Below are 20,852 nucleotides of genomic sequence, written 5' to 3'. Positions count from 1 at the left end.
AAAGCACAAGGAGCAGAAGAAAAATAGGGAAATCAGTATTCTTCAAAACTCAAAATACTTTTGCATCAAATAAGCTACCAAGAGAGTGAAAAATCAATCCACAGAACGGGAAGAAAAACCTTTGCAAATAATATTTCTGATAAAGCTAAGTTGACTGGAACTTCTTGGAAACATCCTAAAACTTTATCTGAAATTACTTGGTTGAATTGCCAAGGTCAATTAGTGACCTTTACTCTTTATTTTGGCTAATATTTCCACAATTAATCTTCTGCTTTTCCTTGTCTGTTGATGCAAAATTTACAGTTTTCATATTTCCTCACTCCTTCTGAGTTTGTCTTAACTACCACCATTTCTCTTCCTTACTGATTTAAAGCATTTTCTAAGAGAATTTGGATTTAAACCTTGAACTAGGACTAGTGTTTCCAAACTACCAGAAATGGATATGGTAGAAATTTTTGCATTCCCTATGTGAACAGCTGACACTCAGGAATGGAAGCACATTGTTCCACAAAATCACACAAGCACTCTGGTGTATTCTCTCCACACCTCCAGTAGTCACCTCTGATTCTCTTCTGTTCTTCTTTTGATTCCAGTTTTCTACGCAGTGCATCCCAAACCAAAGTAACTGTGTGAACAAGATGATGCTAAGCTCCAGGTGACAGTGGCCCAGGTCATGTCCCCTGGTCCTACTTCTATTCCATCCTCTCCACATCTCAGAGCCACCACCTGTTCTTCATCTTTGTATTCATGCACTCACTGGATCTCAGAGTTTGGGGGAACTTGAAGGCCAGTCACAGTCACAGAATAACTGTGATCATATCACAACAGGAATAAAGTGTTACATCAATAAGCATCTTTATTATAGAAAGAGTTGATAATAGTATATAAGAAAAGGTCGATTCTCAAACAAGCGTTCAAGAGTTCTTCTTATGTAACATGCATCCTAACATCAGCTGGGTGTTCATCTAATCTCATCTTCAATGAGAACAGTTTTTTCACGTCTTGGCAGAAGTACACCTAGTATTCTTGATCTGATAACTAGAAACATCTTTCATCATAATGTTCATGATTTCCATTCACAAATTTAATGAGTAAGAAGATATCAGAGTTCTTAGTTTTTCTTGGAATTGATTTTTTTTTGGGCTGTTTTGAAATTGATCTTTCTTGGAAAACATAGCTGAAGAACATACTACATTCTAGGTAAGAAGTCAAGACTTGAGGGTGACCCTGATCATCGGGCACTAGCTCTGAAACCAGGCACAAGCTTTTGTGTCTTTGTTCTTTGAAGTAAAATGCTGTCTTAGGAGTTAAAGATTGAGAAATGTGAAGATGCAGAAACAAAGAATAGCTGTGGCATAGGAAACTGGTACAATTTAGAGTATAATTCTGCCACATTGCATAATCACCAAACTCTCAGTTCCCTGAAATTTATAGACAAAGGTCTGACATACATTCCTAAGTTATTTTTACAGTAAGCAACCCCCACCAAATGAGAACTGGTGACAGCAAGCATGTAGACCGTAGACTTGTTGAAAGCAGGAGGTTGATAATGCTTGAAACTTCACCTTGAAGCCAACCAATCCAAGGACTGTGCATGAGCTGGTCTTGCCTGGGTCCTTAAACACCATGAAACTCCTCACTAACTGCTCCAGGAAGAGTTACATGACCTTGAGGGCATTAGTCCTCTGTGGCTCCCTTTACCTGGTAAAGCAACTCTTTGCTACTTCACCCAATATTCTGTCTCTGTGTTTCTATTTGGCACTAGTGAACAAGGGCAGAGTTTTGGTAACAGCTGCACAGAGACATGCTTCATCCCAAGTCATGTGTTCCATTCAGGTAGAGCTGCCTGAAAGGTGGTCAGCCCAGCTCCAAAGGAAATACACAGGGCAGCGGCTTCAAAGTCTCAACGTCTCAATGTTGATATAAGAGAGAAACAAAAAGCCTTTACATAATTGCCTATATGAATGTGAGGATGGAGGACAGCTGGAACTGTGCTGGGAGAAAAGACCCCATATCAGAAGAGCCTATTATTATTCTCCAGACCACAGAGACTCTCACTCAGAAAGTATCTAGAAGGTTTCATGTGAATTTTGGCAATCACAGTAAAAGCTATCAAGGACTATTTGCTCAAATGCATAGAAATTCAGTGTTATTTGTCTTATTATTTATTCACAAACTTTTTTTGGATTTTATTTTGTTTTAATTGGAGGATAATTGCTTTACAATGTTGTGTTGGTTTCTGCTGTACAACATTGAGAATCAGCCATAATTATACATAGTCCCCCTCCCCCTTGAGCCCCTCTCACACCCTCTCCCCCACCCACCCCTCTAGGTCCTCACAGAGCACAGAGCTGAGCTCCCTGTGCTATACAGCAGCTTCCCACTATCTATCTGCTTTACACATGTATAATAGTGTATATATGTCAGTGCTTCCTCCTCAACTCGTCCCAAACTTTTGAAACTGCTTCCAATCAAGACTGTCTTCCTCATCTCTAAAACATCTTTAGGTCTCCCTTTTGGGGAAGAACCCTGACCTCTTGGATATACAGCATGTCTGAAGTACACAACCCCTCTAGCAGGATCCCAGTGAGACAGCTCATTTCCTTCTTCACCAACCAGCAAACACCAGATTTACTGTCAAATATACACAAACTCGGCTTTGAGCAAACTAATAGAAAGCTGATTTTGCAACACTTGTTGGGTTCCAAAGTCAAAGACACAAAGCCTGCACCTATTAAGCAACGCACACTTATCCACCCTATACAGCCCCAAACTTTAGTAACATTTTCTTAATTGATAAGATTTGAACTCATATCACCCCATGAATATTCAGGGAGTAGAGTAACGGGAGAAAAACCTTGAGTCTAGGGATCCTGGATCAATGGCAGGAGGCACTCAGGTTCCCTCTCTTTCTCAGGAGGGAGATATTTTCTTTATATTACTGCACAGCAAGCCTGCCCTCCATGTCTCTACAAGGAGCCACTGTCTCTGTGTTGCAAGGGTATTTGTTGTACAGACAAATACTTGTGTGGGATGAACAGTAGTTGGTGCCTCTGCCTAATAGATATACAGAAATGGGAGAGATTTTGTAGAAATATCTCCTCCTGGCATTTATCCATTTCTAACAGCTAAATTCTAATTTCATTCACAGTGTTACCCTCCACTAGATTGTCAACTCAAGAATTTATTTTAATTTATTCTTCTCTATTTTATTTATTGATGAAACAATGTCTTCCTAAAAGGGTTCAATAAACTTTTGCTGAAGAAATCAAGGAATGAATGGCAAAACATATGAGAACTAATCAAAACGCTTTGCATAAAAAGGCATGAAATTGCTTCAGTCATATCCGACTTTTTGTGACCCTTTGGACTATAGCTTTCCAGGCTTCTCTGTCCATGGGATTCACCCAGCAAGAATACTGAAGTGGGTTGCCATTTCCAGACATATCTAAATCATTTTCCTGTACAGCAGAAATTAACAGAACATTGTAAACCAACTACAATGCTGGTTGAAGTATTACAACTTCAATAAAAAATTTTTAAATAAAGAACTAACAGTTTTAAAAAATTAAATCGATAAGATGCACTGCTTTGTAATATGTGTGCATGTTCAGTGGCTAAGTTGTGTCCAACTCTTGTGACCATGGACTGTAGCCCACCAGGCTCCTCTATCCATGGGACTTCCCAGGCAAAAATACTGGAGTAGGTTGCCATTTCTTTCGCCAAGAGATGTCCCCGACCCAGGGATTGAACCGGAGTCTCCTTCATTCTTTAGAATTCCTTACCACTGAGCCACCTGGGAAGCATTATAAGAAACAAAATATAATGTTGTAAGTATTTTATTTCATTTGTATTGAGATATAGTTGAATTACAATGTTGTGTTAATTACTGCAGTACAGCGAAGTGACTCGGTCATATATATATATATATACTTTTTCATATGCTCTTCCATTATGGTTTGCCATAAGATATTGAATATAGTCCCCTGTGCTGTACAGTTGGACTTTGTGTTAATCCAATTTGTATACAATAGTATGCATCTGCTAACCCCAACCTCCCAGTCCAACTCTTTCCCAAGCCCTTCCTCCCTGGAAACCATCAGATAATACTTGATAGCTTACAAAAATACTTACACTAAGTTAAAAAAAAAGTGTAAAACCTGTATATTGAAGATTATTTCGAATTGTAAATAAACACGCAAATACGTTTACATAGGAGAGTCATGAAAGTATGAAATTAAATTTATATTTTATGGCAAGAAAAATTTAAACATGAAAAACTTTTCTCTACCTTTGCACTCCTCTTCCTCACTGTAAGTTGTGTGTCTGCATGATGCATGGACCAGACCTCCCACATCAGAGGGAAGATGTGCTCGACATTGAAGAGCAACAGACTCCTAGCATCAGTAAGACAACTCCTTAAAAGATAAATTCCTTCTAGACCTTGTAAGGGGTCACATGACCCACCTTGATGATGCCTAGATCTGGATTATGTACACTGTCAATAATATGTCTTTCCATGCAGAGCCCTCTGTCTCCAAAACTTACATCCCTGTGCCTTGACTTCTAGAGGACAGAAAAGTTCTCAGGCTTTCTGAGATGCTCTTCCTGGGTTATAGTGCTCAAATCTGACTTGAATAAAATTTTCCATTTCTTTATTAGATCACCTAATTCATTTTTGACAAAGGAAAAGGCACCAAGAGGTTATCTTTATTTTCTATCCTTTCTCTTTTATTTTCCAAATTATTTTGTTATCACAGAAAACTAGAATTCGCATTTGAAGTCATCTTTATTTCATAAAATTTTTTTAATGATAAACAGGCTTCAAAAGTTCATACACTTCTTTTAAACATCTCCACCAAGGACAGAAATGCTCTTCACAACCCTGGGAAAGAAGTTCTGGTAGAATGCATGGTGGACAGCTCACAGTCAATATTCTTCAGAATATGGATACTCAGGGTGATCAACTGCCCTAAAAGAGAAAGAGGGGAAATAATTTATTAAATTTGTCATATTGGCACGGAGAGCATTACTCTGTGGATGCAGTCAGGATGGGCTAAAACTCTAAGTCTATAAACACATCCCATCTTCTCCCCCAACTAGCACACTTCAGGTGTCTGCTCCATGTGCACACAGCACCTGCATTCACCTGCATCCAATCCCAACCTTCACGTGTAATATTCACCCCACAGTGACAGGTAGTTTGACTCAGGTTACAATTTATAAGAGGGCACAGACCTAGGGGTAACTGTGGAGGTCATTTCAGACACAGGTGGAACTTTTGACCCTAAGTGGTGAGAAGGATCACAGTCAAGGAATTCTTTGCTGTTTTTCATAAATACATTCAACAGAAAAAGAATATTGAGCGCCCCTCAAATACAGGGTGCTTCCGTTAAGGAATTACTATTAAATGGAAGAAATACCACATACACCTAAACAGTCTTACCTATAAAATGTGATTACTGCTTTCTTAATTTGTATTGTATGACTAAATTTGTTATTAATTAATATTACTGATGATTTCCTTCCTTATAGTCTGATTTTTCTTTCTAAATTTGTTGTTTTCAACTCAATTCATTAAAGAGTGAATCAGAGCCATTCCATGTTCCAGGAGCTGTGCTATCGACATAAACCTACAAGGATGAGTAAGTCTTGGCATTCACAGAATAATGAGGGAGAGCTCAGAATATACATAAAGCTTTTGAGGACAGAAAAGTAACTTGCTATCTTTTCTCATTTTTCATCATGTCTCTTCAGAATCATAATATACATATACATGAATATGCAGGCATACTAAGTCGCTCAGTTGTGTCCAAGTCTTAGTGATCCTATGGACTATAGCCCACAGGCTTCTCTGTCCATGGAGTCTCTAGGCAAGAATACTGGAGTGAGTTGCCTTCATTCCTCCAGGGATCTTCCCACCCAGGGTTCAAACCTGCATCTCTTATGTCTCCTGCATTGGCAGGTGGCTTCTTTACCACTACCACCCCCTAGGGAGCCCATATATACGTGCATGTGTACTGTGTGCTAAGTAGCTTCAGAAGCATCTGACTCTTTGCATCTCCATGGACTGTAGCCCATGAGGTTCCTCTGTGCATGGGATTCTCCAGGAAAATACTGGAGTGGGTTGCCATTTCCTTCTCCAGGGGATCTTCACAACCCAGAGATCCAACCTGCACCTCTTAGGTCTCCTGAATTGGCAGGTGTGTTTGTCACCATTAGTGCCAACTAGGAAGCCCATATGTAAATGTACATATAAATATATATACCTCCTTTACAAACAAGGAGGCTTCCCAGTGTCTCAATGGGTAAAGAATCTGCCTGAAATGCAGGAGACACAGGAGACATGGATTCAATCCCCAGGTTGGGATGATCCCTTCAAATGGGCATGGCAACCCACTCGAGTATTCTCTCCTGGAGAATCCCATGGGCAGAGGAGGCTGGCGGGCTACAGTCCATAGGGTTGCAAAGAGTCAGACACAACTGAAGCGACTGAATACTACAAACAAGGGGAGTTTTGAGATCTTTCATTTGAAACTAAATCTTCATTTTATCACTATTTTGTGTTCCCTTTTCTCTAAACTCCCTCCAAACATGTCTCTGTTTGATTAGTCTTCTCTCTCTTCATTCCTGACATCCTCCTGCAGTATTCGTCAGCTGGAATTTCATGGTACTAACTAAGTAAAGTCAAGGAGGTAGGAGCTCCCCAGTGGATGGATCCCTGATGGACAAAGTCTACACTAGAGTGAGTCTTGACTCAAGAAACCAGAGAGACCCAGACGATCTTACCAGGTGTGTCCAGCTAAGGACGGAAGTCTCTCTCCAGAGGGTCAGTTCATGATATACTCAAAATTCATTTGCTGACATTTTAAGGATGGGAAAATGGGAGATGTTTTGGGGAAAAGATCAGTAAAGGGATAAATTTGGAAGAAATAGATAGTGTCTTGGTAAAGAAAAGTCCATCAGGAAGAAAATTCACCAGACGCTTAGGAGACGGAGTGGAGCCAGGCTCACTGTGACTTCTCACACTGAAGCATGTTGGCCTTCATGGGCCCCTCCTCCAGAAATATCAACAATGCATTTACAATTGTGTTAGGATAAGCAGAAATGTAATTCAGGATGGATTCCTTATTACACGTCATTATGTATCATTTCCTCCTGATCTACAAAGAATTAAAGATGAAACATTTGCATCAGTCCCTGAAAGAAGGAGCCTGGGGGGCTACAGTTGATGGAGTCCAAAGAGTCAGACAAGACTGAGCAACTAATGCTTTCACTTTCTGAAAGAAGAATGGGCTGCAGGCACTGTGCCCTCTGTGTTTCCTGGGTCTCTGGGCCCTGAGAGGAGGAACACCAGGCACAGGGATTAGGGGCACAACGTAGTGAATTCACCACAATGTCAACACTGGGGATTTTACTGATCGTCTGTCCTGGGTCCCAGTCACATTTCTGTTGATCAGAGACAGAACCCTAAGGAAACCTCTGGTCTGAGGTCTGCAGGAAGCCACTGGTTTACTCCTATACTGGAAACCAGGGCTGTCTCCCTGAAATTAAGCTTTAGAAAGTTTATTCCTCTGCTGAGCTATATGCTAGAGAAAACAGTGTGTGTGTAATATATACAAGTCACTTACTGTTGAAAATCATAGTATCTTATATTGCTGTTAAGGCCATCGATTGCTTTCATGTCTTCCAGAGTCAGTTCAAAGTCAAACACCTGAAAAGAAGGAAGAATCACATTAATCTTTCCCCCAAGGAGCCAGTCTCCCCATGGGGACTGGAGGACTTTCCAACTGGATGGGGACAACTACAGGGGAAAGGGAAGCCATGTCTGTCCTCAGTTAGACAAAGAATGCCCCTCGTGAGGGATATTCCTTAGGAGCCCTCTGCCCACAGCCCCACTCATCACCTGTATGTTCTCTTTGATCCGCTTCTTGTTGTAACTCTTGGCCAGAACCACAACCCCACGTTGTATCTGGTAGCGAAGGGCAACCAGAGCTGGGGTTTGCTTGTGCTTTTTGGCAATGGCAGAGAGAACTGGGTCCTCCAAGAGAAAGGGGAAGTTTGGGTTCATCCTGGAAGGAAATTCAGAAATGCTGAGGAGCTGAGACTAAGTGCTCAGTTTATGAAGAGGCTTCCCAAACATATCAGGTATGTCACTTCTAGACCAGGGCTTCTCAAAGTGTGGTCCATGAACCAACATCATCAGCATCACCTGGGATCTTGTTAGAAACACAAAATTCCATGGCTTCACTGAAGACAAACTGATACAGAACCTCAAATATGTCACCTCCTATTCTGTGAGTACAGATCTCTGTGGGTGATTCAGATCCATTATTGAGTTGAGACCAGGACTGCCGAACTCATGGAGTTTTTTTTCTTTTTTACTTCTCTGTGGTTATTTTTCTTTTCTAATCAATGCTCAAAAGTAAAGACAATGGTATGAAAGGAGAACATGATGGACAAGATTGGGAAATATTGTTTTCCATTTTTTTCTAATTTTCACTTGTCTCAGGTGTTGATAAAAGTTGAGTAATCTGAAAATGAAGACTGTTCATTTCATAATTATTTACATTGTGCAATTTTTATACAAATGTTTACAAAAATGGTTCAAATTGTACTTATTTCTCAATCATGATAAATCTGGAAATATGTATTATTGTCCTGATTTTAGACATAGGGTGAGGGAGGCTTGGTAAGTCTATTATAGTAATATGCTCATTAGTCCATAAATAAGTAAAATACGAGAAAGCTTATGTCTTAGTTATCAACTGGGGGATTATATAGAGATTTTAATGCAGAAACTTGTGTTAAAATATATATACAAGACACATGCAATGTAAGATATCTAGCTGGGTGATGAAAGGAAAAAAGAGGATTTCTTCCACCTGTTTTCTCTCCCCTCTACCCTTTGAGAGTTATCTCCAAAGCACTGAGTATGGAACAATAATATTTTCATCAAGAAATGAGATTTAGATATACTCCTTGTGACCATCAATACTGTTCATTACCATTGTAATGTCCGCTGGGCTCCCAGAGCACCATAGGCAACCAGGACAATATCGTGTGACTTGCAGAACTCCAGCAGCTTGCTCTGGTTGAGATAAGGGTGACATTCCACCTGTAGAACACCAAAAGAAAAGAGTGTCAGGTTATATGAAAAGGTAATACACCAGAGAAAGCTTAAAAGTAAGAATTATATATGCTAAAGAAAAACTGTGTCACATCAAATTACAACTGGAAATATCAAGGAAAGAATTTTTTTAAATTATATTTTTGTCCCCTGAAAAGGTAAAAAATAATGACATTACTGAGAACAAGTAATTCTGTTGACCAGATCTTGGTTGCTGAACACCACTGAACAGACCAAGACATGTGCCTAATTCCAGACCTGGGACAGGAAAAGAGCCGTCTAAGCTTTGGACATCAAACTACGCCAGAAAGAAAGAAATTGCACAGTCTTATGAAGAAACATCTGAAGGCAAAAGAACCAGCTCCATGAATTCCCATTGGTGACATTTCGGTAGATTTGAGCACCAAAGGGAATCATGAGTGAAAGCAAATGTAGCACACAGAGGCAAAAAAATCCCTGAGAGAGGAAGAAAGAGCAAAAACACTTCTCTCCACAGATGGTGATTATTTCAATAAATCTTTTCTCAGAAACTGACAGTTAATGTGAAGGAGTGCAGTGTTTTCTCCTGTCTTACAGGAATAGATGTATTTTATCCTGAATAATGAGGCAATTTTACTTTTACAATAAAATGTCAGGTCAGAAGATTAAAAAGAGCATTTAAAATGGAAAATAATGAAAAACATTCCAATGAAATAATTAATTCAATTGAAAGTCCTCAATGGATTCTCAACTATTACATGAAAACTTGGGGGAAATCAAACTTCCCCTGATGATGGTTATCATCCAACAGATGACTGGATAATTTCAAGAGGGAAAATACACATTTCCAAATAAAGTATCCAGCTAAAATAGCTTTACCAGAAGAACAAAAGTACTGTCACTCACAGTGGGACAACTTGTCACCATGCACTTCCTACCGGGGTTCATTTAGGGACAAAGCATGCAACTAACGTTTTCTTGTCAAAATATTTAACCTTAATGTAGCAAGGAGTTCAGATTTAAGTACTAATTTACATAATCTAGGATGACAGGAACAAGTTAATTAGCATCACAAAATAACAATGATAAAGACAGTGTATTTGTCCAAACCTTGCCTGGATATCTTGGTAACACAATGACTGAGTGACCGTTTTACATTAAAAGAGCTTAAGATGACTCAAAATTACGTGTGAACCACAATCAGAACCAGGTCAGCAAAATATTGTTGCAGCCTGGCAGAGCAGAAACCAGAACCTGCCCCATGGCTCGGAGGTGCGGCAAACTGTGCCCTCATGATTGTGCTAGTAAGCATGCTGAATGGACAGACTTGGGGCTGGGCATGCTCTCTGTTCTGCTTCACTGCTGGCCCCTGCGTCCATCCCCATGGAAACAAAACAAATGTTCCTGATCAACAGCAGAGCCTCAACTTTACTTCCTCTTTATGGTGCACTGATCAAACTCCCCAGTATAGCTCTTTCCTAGTGATCTCATGACTTCTGCCCATAAAAGTGCGGGCTGAAAGGAGACATCTTGGCTTCCTGCCATGGAGAGCAGGAGGGTCCCCTGATTCCCCACTTGCAAATTAGATGTGTCTGTCTTTTCATTAGACGCTCGCCCCTGGTTCAGGTCTTTCTCACCCTCTGTGCTGGACATGGCAGGTGGCCCCTGAACAGAGACCTGAAGTCAGGAAGGATTCCTCCGAGGGAAGAAACTGAAAGTGAAGACATTGAGCTGTAGGTGAGACACATGGATCGTGACCAGGTCCTCAAAATCTAAGGGTGGGAAGTCCCTTGTTTTCTAAGTCAGGGTGTCAGTGGGGAAGGATTTGAGAAACATGAGCTGAGAAACATCATCTCCAGCTTTTGAGGCACCTTCTCCGGACTGCAGGAGCACAGGTGAAAGAGGAGCCATTGACGCAATTACCAAGAGAGGTGGTTAAATATAATCTTTGGTTTCTGGAAGAAGGCACTCCAGATATTGAAAATTGGGATCCAGGGGGAGAAAATTTGAAAACAGCACACAGGAGAGGGGATTGCATACCTGTGATGGTATTTGTCACCTGGGGGCTAGTGCGATTTGTCCTATACCGTATACAGACTGAGAAATAATGTGAGAAGATGGTGTCTTCAGACATCTTGTTAACCCTCCTCTCTGCCACCTAAGCTCAAGGACAATTTTCCACCACCGGTGCCTCCACTGGGTCCAGAAATGTCTTGGGAGGATAAGCCACTGATCTGGTTTCAGCGGGCCATGGCCTCTGCCCTTCCTTTGGGTGCATTAGACATTGAGGACCATCTTTCTTTCCCAACGATTACAGGCCCAACCCCAATAATCCCACTCAGGTTATTGCAATCCATGAAACTTTTGACATCAAGGTTTTAAAGGAACTAATTCTAGTGTTAGACTGATTGGGGTCAATTCTCTGTATACATACATGGGAGCTGTTGGAAATTTGTTTACGTGGGAAATGATCTCCTTATTATGTTAAAATGCTAGCCAAAACAGCTTTAAGTGGTCCCCAATATTTACAGATTTTTGTCTCTTATACTGAGTTGTGCAAAGAACAAGCCTGTATTAATTTGGCCAATGGAGATAATCTTACTTTTGAAATGCTCATAGGCACAGGGCAATTTACCAGTCCGAATGCCCAATTGACTTATTAATGTATACTGGTGGGAGCATATGTACAGATTGCAAAATGCTGCTGAAGCAGGGGCAGACAGTATGAGTACTCAGCGAGTGTACTGGTTCATTTCTTAAAATATTACAGAGACCCAGAAAGACTTCACTGAATTTTAGACCGGCTATCATCTGCTCTCCGCTGTCAAATTAATAGTCCTAGCAAAAGATATTTTGTTAAAACAATTAGCCTATGAAAATGCCAATAAAGATTCGAAGGCGGCCCTTAACACTATTCGTCAAAACGACAGCCTTGGCGATTTTGTTCGAGAGTGTCAAAATGTTGGTACACAGGCTCACAAACAAGCCAAGCTAGCCCAAGCAATTTGTGCTGCCTTTAAAAATAATTTTAGCTCTTCCCATGCCAAATGCTTTCAATGTGGAAAACCCAGACATATGAAAAAGGCTTGCTGTTCTGGGCCCAAAATAGATGTTACAATACCTCCGCCTACTGGTGAAAATAAAACACCTGTGTCCTAGATACCAAAAAGGCAATCATTGGGTTAATCAATACAGATCAAAATTCCATAAGAACGGTTCCCCTTTGCAGCCTGGAAACCGCCATCAGGGCCAGCCCCAGGCCCCACAAACAGTGGGGGCACTGTGAGGACCTCCAGCACACCCTTCAGCCTATCTCCAGCCTCTCAGTCTCTACCAGTGGAAGTGCTGGGTTGGACCTCCCAACCTGAGTATCTGTCTGAATTAATGAATTGGATACCCCACCACCACCATCCAGTAGCAATCCCTACTAGGGACTCATTCTGGGCATAAGTGGCCTTACCCTTAAGGGCCTCCAAATTCTTCCTGGCCTTATTGACCCAGACTATTCAGGAGAAATTAAAGTAATGGCTCTCTCCCTTTAATTCCATGTCATTCTTCAAGCTCAACAAATTGCTCAACCCCTTCTCTTGTCTTACCATGCCCCTAACAACTATAATCCTGTCACCAGAGGAGAACAAGGATTTGGGAGCACAGGTGATCAAGTAGTGTGCTTTACTCAACAAATACTCTCAGATCGGCCCACATGTCAGGCTAAAATCCAAGCAAAAATGTTCTCTGAAATCTTAGATTCTAGGGCTGACATTTCCATCGTTACTTCTCCTCAATGGTGAGCTGATTGGCCCCTGACTGAACCCCAGGAAAAGATAATTAGGCTTGGGGAAACCTCAACAATTTGCTCAAAGTGCAACAATTCTTCCTTGCCTAGGGCCCGACAAACAACTTGATCACTTCCAACCTTTTATTGCAGACATTCCCTGTAATTTATGGGGCAGAGATCTGCTTGCCCATTGGCACCTAGTTCTTTCCAATGAGGAAAAGGCAGATCATACGATGGCAAGAATGGGGTGCCAACCAGAAAAAGAGCTAGGAAAGGAGGGAGATCCTTCTCCTTTATCTGTTCAGCCGAAAGTGGACAGAAAAGGGCTAATTGAGGGCCATTAAAGTTTCTATGGGCTTCCCTCATAGCTCAGTTGGTAAAGAATCTGACTGCAGGGCAGGAGATCTGGGTTCAATTCCTGGGTCAGGAAGATCCCCTTGAGAAGGAAAAGGCAACCCACTCCAGTATTCCTGCCTGGAAAATCCCATGGACAGAGGAGCCTGGAAGGCTACATTCCATGGGGGTCACATGTGTCAGACACGACTTAGTAATTAAACCACCACCAAAGTTTCTGCCACCACAGGCCATACCTCTAACATGGCTTACATCTAAACCTGTTTGGGTGGATCAATGGGCTCTTGTAAGGGAGAAACTTATACATTTACAAGACTTGGTAGAAGAACAGTTTCAAGCAGGACACATAGAGGAGAGTATTAGTCCTTGGAATACTCCAGTTTTCACAGTCCATAAAAAATCAGGCATTTGGAGGCTGCTTCATAAGCTTTGAGCTATTAATGCAGTAATACAAACTATGGGGACCTTCAGCCATACCACAGAATAGGCCAGTTATAGTTCTGGATCTTAAAGATTGTTTTCGACAATTCCCTTAACTCCACAAGGCAAAGAAAAATTCGTATTTTCGGTACCCATATTAACCAAAAAGCCCCCATGAAATAGTATCAATGAAAAAAGTTGCCTCAGGGGATAAGTCTACAAGCATTCAAGATGGAGAAGCAGAAGGACATGTGCCCATCTTCTCCTGTGAGAACTCCAAAATACAACACGCTTCTGAACAACTCTCAACAGGAGAATATTGGATGCCACCAAAAAAAGGTACCCCACGTCCAAGGGCAATGGAGAAGCCCCAGCAAGACAGTTCAGTTCAGTTCAGTCGCTCAGTCATGTCCGACTCCTTGCGACCCCATGAATCACAGAATGCCAGGCCTCCCTGTCCATCACCAACACCCGGAGTTCACCCAAACTCATGTATATTGGGTCAGCGATGTCATCCAGCCATCTCATCCTCTTTCGCCCCCTTCTCCTCCTGCCTCCAATTCCTCCAAGCATCAGAGTCTTTTCCAATGAGTCAAGTCTTCACATGAGGTGCCCAGAGTATTGGAGTTTCAGCTTTAGCATCAGTCCTTCCAATGAACACCCAGGACTGATCTCCTTTAGAATGGACTTTTTGGATCTCCTTGCAGTCCAAGGGACTCTCAAGAGTCTTCTTCAACACCACAGTCCAAAAACATCAATTCTTCGGCACTCAGCTTTCTTCACAGTCCAACTCTCACATCCATACATGACCACTGGAAAAACCATAGCCTTGGCTAGACAAACCTTTGTTGGCAAAGTAATATCTCTGCTTTTCAATATGCTATCTAGGTTGGTCATAACTTTCCTTCCAAGGAGTAAGCGTCTTTTAATTTCATGGCTACAATCACCATCTGAAGAGATTTTGGAGCCCCAAAAAATAAAGTCTGCCACTGTTTCCCCATCTAGTTCCCAAGAAGTGATGGGACCAGATGCTATGATCTTAGTTTTCTGAATGATGAGCTTTAAGCCAACTTTTTCACTCTCCTCTTTCACTTTCATTAAGAGGTTTTTTAGTTCTCTTCACTTTCTGCCATAAGGGTGGTGTCATCTGCATATCTGAGGTTATTGATAATTCTCCTGGCAATCTTGATTCCAGCTTGTGCTTCTTCCAGCCCAGCATTTCTCATGATGTACTCTGCCTATAAGTTAAATAAGCAGGGTGACAATATACAGCCTTGATGTACTCCTGTTCCTATTTGGAACCAGTCTGTTGTTCCATGTCCAGTTCTAACTGTTGCTTTCTGACCTGCATACAGGTTTCTCAGAGGCAGGTCAGGTGGTCTGGTATTCCCGTCTCTTTCACAATTTTCCACAGTTTATTGTGATCCACACAATCAAAGGCTTTGGCATAGTCAACAAAACAGAGATAGATGTTTTTCTGGAACTCTTTTGCTTTTTCAATGATCCAGTGGATGTTGGCAATTTGATGTTTGGTTCCTTTTCCTTTTCTAAAACCAGCTTGAATATCTGGAAGTTCGCAGTTCACGTATTGCTGAAGCCTGCTTGGAGAATTTTGAGCATTACTTTACTAGTGTGTGAGATGATTGCAATTGTGCGGTAGTTTGAACATTCTTTGGCATTGCCTTTCTTTGGGATTGGAATGAAAACTGACCATTTGCATTCCTGTGACCACTGCTGAGTTTTCCAGATTTGCTGGCATATTGAGTGCAGCACTTTCACAGCATCATCTTTCAGGATTTGAAATAGCTCAACTGGAATTCCATCACCTCCACTAGCTTTGTTCATAGTGATGCTTTCTAAGGCCCACTTGATTTCACCTTCCAGGATGTCTGGCTCTAGGTGAGTGATCACACCATGGTGATTATTTTGGTCATAAAGATCTTTTTTGTACAGTTCTTCTGTGTATTCTTGCCACCTCTTTTTAATATCTTCTGCTTCTGTTAGGTCCATACCATTTCTGTTCTTATCGAGCCCATCTCTGCACAAAATGTTCCCTCGGTATCTCTAATTTTCTTGAAGAGATCTCTAGTCTTTCCCATTCTGTTGTATTGATCACTGAGGAAGGCTTTCTTATTTCTCCTTGCTATTCTTTGGAGCTCTGCATTTAGATGCTTATATGTTTCCTTTTCTCCTTTGCTTTTCACTTCTCTTCTTTTCATAGCTATTTGTAAGGCCTCCTCAGACAGCCATTTTGCTTTTTTGCATTTCTTTTCCATGGGGATGGTCTTGATCCCTGTCTCCTGTACAGTGTCACAAACCTCTGTCTATAGTTCATCAGGGACTCTGTGTATCAGATCTAGGCCCTTAAATCTATTTCTCACTTCCACTGTATAATCATAAGGGATTTGATTATATTTGACTAGACTATACCTGAATGGTCTTTTGGTTTTCCCAACTTTCTTCCATTTAAATATGAATTTGGCAATAAGGTGTTCATGATCTGAGCCACAGTCAGCTCCTGGTCTTGGTTTTGCTGACTGTATAGAGCTTCTCCATCTTTGGAGGGGAAAAATCACATTTAGAATCAAACCTCATATTTGCCAGGGACCTCGGAGCGCTCAAACAAACCTTGTGCACACCAGGACACAGAGACCCCACAGAGACTGAGCTAGAACTATGTTTGAGTCTATGTTTGAGTTTCTCCTGCAGAGGTACTGGTCTGCAATGACCTGCCATACCCCTCAGTCAGTCTCTCCCATCAGGAAGTTTCCATAAGCTTCTTATCCTTATCCATCAGAGGACAGACAGACGGAAACCACAGTAACAGAAAACTAACCAAACGGATCACATGGACCATAGCCTTGTATAACTCAATAAAACTGTGAGCCATGGCATGTAGGACCACCCAAGACAGACAGGTCGTGGTGGAGAGTTCTGACAAAACATGATCCACTGGAGAAGGGAATGGAAAACCACTTCAATATTCTTGCCTTGAGAACCCCATGAAAATGCAAAAAGATAGGACACCGAAAGATGAACTCTCCATGTCAGTAGGTGCCCAATATGCTACTGGAGATCAGTGGAGAAATAACTCCAGAAAAAATGAAAAGACAGAGCCAAAGCAAAAACAACTCCCAGTTGTGGATGTGACTGGTGATGGAGGCAAAGTCTGTGGCTGTAAAGAACAATATTGCATACGAACCTGGAATGTTAGGTCCATGAATCAAGGCAAATTGGAAGTGGTCAAACAGGAGATAGTAATACTGAACATCAAATTTTAGGGATTATGATTGGACTGGATGGGTGAGCTGGATGGACTGGAATGGGTGAATTTAACTCAGATAAGCATTAATTATATGTGGGCAAGAATCCCTTAGAAGAAATAGAGTAGCCATCATAGTCACCAAAAGAGTCCAAAATGCAGTACTTGGATGCAATCTCCATAACAACAGAATGATCTCTGTTTGTTTAGAAGCTAAACGATTCAGTCTCACAGTAATCCAACTCTGTGCCACGACCAGTAATGCTGAAGAAGCTGAAGTTGAATGGTTCTATGAAGACCAACAAGACCTTCTAGAACTAACACCCAAAAAATTTGTCCTTTTCATTATAGGGGACTGGAATGCAAAAGTAGGAAGTCAAGAGACACCTGGAGTAACAGGCAACTTTAGCTTTGGAGTACAAAAGGAAGCAGGGCAAAGGCTAACAGAGTTTTACTAAGAGACACAATGGTCATAGCAAACACCCTCTTCCAACAACACAAGGAAAGACTCTACATATGGACATCATCAGATGATCAATACCAAAATCAGACTGATTATATTCTTTGCAGTCAAAGATGGAGAAGCTCTATACAGTCAGCAAAAACAAGACTGGGAGCTGACTGTGGCTCCAATCATGAACTCCTTATTGCCAAATTCAGACTTAAATTGAAGAAAGTATGGAAAACCACTAGACCATTTAGATATGACCCAAATCAAATCCCTTACGATTATACAGTGGAAGTGAGAAATAGATTGAAGGGATTAGATCTGGTAGACAGAGTGCCTGAAGAACTACAGACAGAGATTGATGACATTGTACAGGAGGCAGTGATCAAGACCATCCCTAAGAAATAGAAATGCAAAAAGGCAAAATGGTTGTCTGAGGAGGCCTTACAAATAGCTATGAAAAGAAGAATACTGAAGGGCAAAGGAGAAAAGGAAAGATATACCCCTTTGAATGCAGAGTTCTAAAGAATAGCAAAGAGAGATAAGACAGCCTCCCTCAGTGATCAATGCAAAGAAACAGAGGAAAACCATAGAATGGGAAGGACTAGAAATCTTTTCATGAAAATTACAGATACCAAGGGAACATTTCATGCAAAGATGGGCTCGATAAAGGACAGAAATGGTATGGACCTAATAGAAGCAGAAGATATAAAGAAGAGGTGGCAAGGATACACAGATGAATTATACAAAAAAGATCTTCACGACCCAGATCATCATGATGGTGTAATTACTCATCTAAAGCCAGACATCCTGGAATGGGAAGTCAAGTGGGCCTTAGGAAGTATCACTAGGAACAAAGCTAGGGGAGGTGATGGAATTCCAGTTGAGCTATTTCAAATCCTGAAAGATGATGCTGTGAAAGTGCTGCACTCAATATGCCAGCAAACTGGGAAAACTCAGCATTGGCCACAAGACTGGAAAACGTCAGTTTTCATTCCAATCTCAAAGAAAGGCAATGCCAAAGAATGCTCAAACTACCACACAATTACAATCATCTCACACAATAGTAAAGTAATGCTCAAAATTCTCCAAGCCAGGCTTCAACAGTACATGAACCATGAACTTCCAGATATTTAAGCTAGATTTAGAAAAGACAGAGGAAACAGAGATCAAATTGGTAACATCTGCTGGATCACTGAAAAAGTAAGAGAGTTCCAGATAAACATCTATCTCTACTTTATTGAGTACGCCAAAGCCTTTGACTGTGTGGATCACAACAAACTGGAAAAGTCTTCAAGAAATGAGAATACGAGACCACCTTACCTGCCTCCTGAGAAATCTGTATGCAGGTCAAGAAGCAACAGTTAGAACTGGATATGGAACAACAGGAAAGGAAAATGAAGCCGCTCAGTTGTGTCCAACTCTTTGTGACCCCATGGACTGTAGCCTACCAGGCTCCTCCCTCAATGGGGTTTTCCAGGCAAGGGTACTGGAGTGGGTTGCCATTTCCTTCTCCAGGGGATCTTCCCGACCCAGGAATCGAACCCAGGTCTCCTACATGGCAGACAGATGCTTTACCATCTGAGCCATCAGGGAAGCATGGGACAACAGACAGTTTCCAAATGGGAAATGACTAAGTCAAGGCTTAAGTTTTCACCCTGCTTATTTAACTTATATGCAGAGTACATCTTGTGAAATGCCTGGATGTCTGAAGCACATACTGGAATCAAGATTCCTGGGAGAAATATCAATAACCTCAGATATGCAGATGACACCACCCTCACGGCAGAAAGTGAAGAAGTACTAAGAGCCTCTTGTTGAAAGTGAAACAGAGCGAAAAAGTTGGTTTAAAATTCTACATTCAAAAAATGAAGATGCTAACATCCAGTCCCATCACTTCATGACAAATAGTTGGGAAACAATGGAAACAATGAGAAACTTTATTTATGGGGGCTCCAGAATCACTGCAGTTGGTGACTGAAGCCATGAAATTAAGAGATGATTGCTCCTTGAAAGAAAAACTATGACCAACCTAGAAAGCATATTAAAAAGTAGACACGTTACTTTGCCGACAAAGGACCGTCTAGTCAAAGCTATCCTTTTTCCAGTAGTCATGTATAGATGTGAGAGTTGGACCATAAAGAAAACAGAGTGCTGAAAAATTGATGCTTTTGAACTGTGGTGTTGGAGAAGACTCTTGAGAGTCCCTTGAACTGCAAGGAGATCCAACCAGTCAATCTTAAAGGAAATCCTTCCTGAATGATCACTGTAAGGACTGATGCTGAGGCTGAAACTCCAATACTTTGGCCACCTGATACAAAGAACTGACTGATTGGAAAAGACCCTGATGCTGGGAGAGATTGAAGGCAGGAGAAAAAGGGGACAATAGAGGATGAGATTGTTGGATGGCCTCAATGACTGAATGGACTTGAGTTTGAATAAGCTCTGGCAGTTGCTGATGGACAGGGAGGCCTGGTGCGCTGCAGTCCATGGGGTTGCAAAGAGTCAGACATAACTAAGCGACTGAACTGAAGTGAACTGAAATCACAAGGTCTGCTCTAATTCCTGAGTAACTCTTCTATTGAGAAAGTTCGTTCCTAGGCAGGTTGATAAGGAGTCTAGGGGTCCCCAAGGAGAGAGGGGTCTGGAATTCTCAAGGAGGAAGAAAGGACAAACTTTTTTTTCTTTCTCCACATTCCTTAGGATTATATAACAATAACGTATCCTGCCTAAGGACAGTCTCTGGATTAAACCTTCTGTTATCTTAAAATGTAAATTATGGGAGTAGACCTGGTCTTTACAAGGTTGTATCCTGCCTGAGGACAGTGTTATCTTAAAATGGAAATTATGGGAGTAGGTCTGATGAGGTCTTTTACAACCTCTAGACATTCTTTAGATTATATAACTTCATTGTTAACACTAGCAAGAGGGTACTCTTTCTGCCCCCTTCTGATGCCTATGTCAGAAGCTTTCTCTATCTCCTTTATACTTTAATAAAACTTTATTACACAGAAGGTCTGAGTGATCAAGCCTTGTCTCTGGCCCCGGATTGAATTCTTCTCCTCTGGGGGCCAAGAATCCCAGTGTCTTCGCGTGATTCAACAACAACCTTTCACTATCAACGGTTTAGATCAACATAAGCGTTTAACTTCATGCTCTAACCTGGGTGACTTTCATATTCCCTAGCACATTTCTGTGTACTGTGCTCCCTGTTGAAGCTGGGACATCAAGACTAAGGATTTAGGCATCTAAACCACACACAAACCCTTAACACCTGTCTCACCTGGATTTTCTCTGTATTTACTTCCCACTCCATGTTTTCATGCTCTTCCTTCGTGTACAGTTTCATCCAAGAACTTTCACACCTGATTTCTGGTCATGCTTTCAGCTCAGGGAAATGCCTCCCTCCTCTAAATTCTGGAGGAATTTCACCTCCTTCATCTCCGTTACCTTCCCTCAGTCCCCACCACGATTGAGAAGG

The 20,852-nt window shown here is 41.4% G+C and overlaps 1 protein-coding gene across 2 annotated transcripts in view; it reads right to left on the bottom strand.

Moving 5' to 3' along the window:
* Nucleotides 1–4,709: 4,709 nt before the first annotated feature.
* The window catches only part of LOC104985995 (dihydrodiol dehydrogenase 3-like), a 75,874-nt gene continuing 59,731 nt past the window's right edge, over nt 4,710–20,852 (bottom strand). For both annotated transcript variants that reach the window (XM_010836396.1, XM_010836395.1), the window contains 4 exons: nt 9,009–9,118; nt 7,907–8,072; nt 7,632–7,714; nt 4,710–4,972 (listed from right to left, as the gene is read on the bottom strand). In XM_010836396.1, the coding sequence (XP_010834698.1) occupies nt 4,930–4,972; nt 7,632–7,714; nt 7,907–8,072; nt 9,009–9,118 (402 nt within the window). In that variant the 3' untranslated portion in view covers nt 4,710–4,929. The remainder of the gene's footprint in view (nt 4,973–7,631; nt 7,715–7,906; nt 8,073–9,008; nt 9,119–20,852) is intronic.

The sequence above is a fragment of the Bison bison genome, unplaced genomic scaffold (assembly GCF_000754665.1).
Source record: "Bison bison bison isolate TAMUID 2011002044 unplaced genomic scaffold, Bison_UMD1.0 scf7180017864063, whole genome shotgun sequence".
Classification (NCBI taxonomy): Eukaryota; Metazoa; Chordata; class Mammalia; order Artiodactyla; family Bovidae; genus Bison; species Bison bison.
Note: the sequence above shows the minus strand (reverse complement) of the source record. Positions and strands in the feature narration are given on the sequence as shown.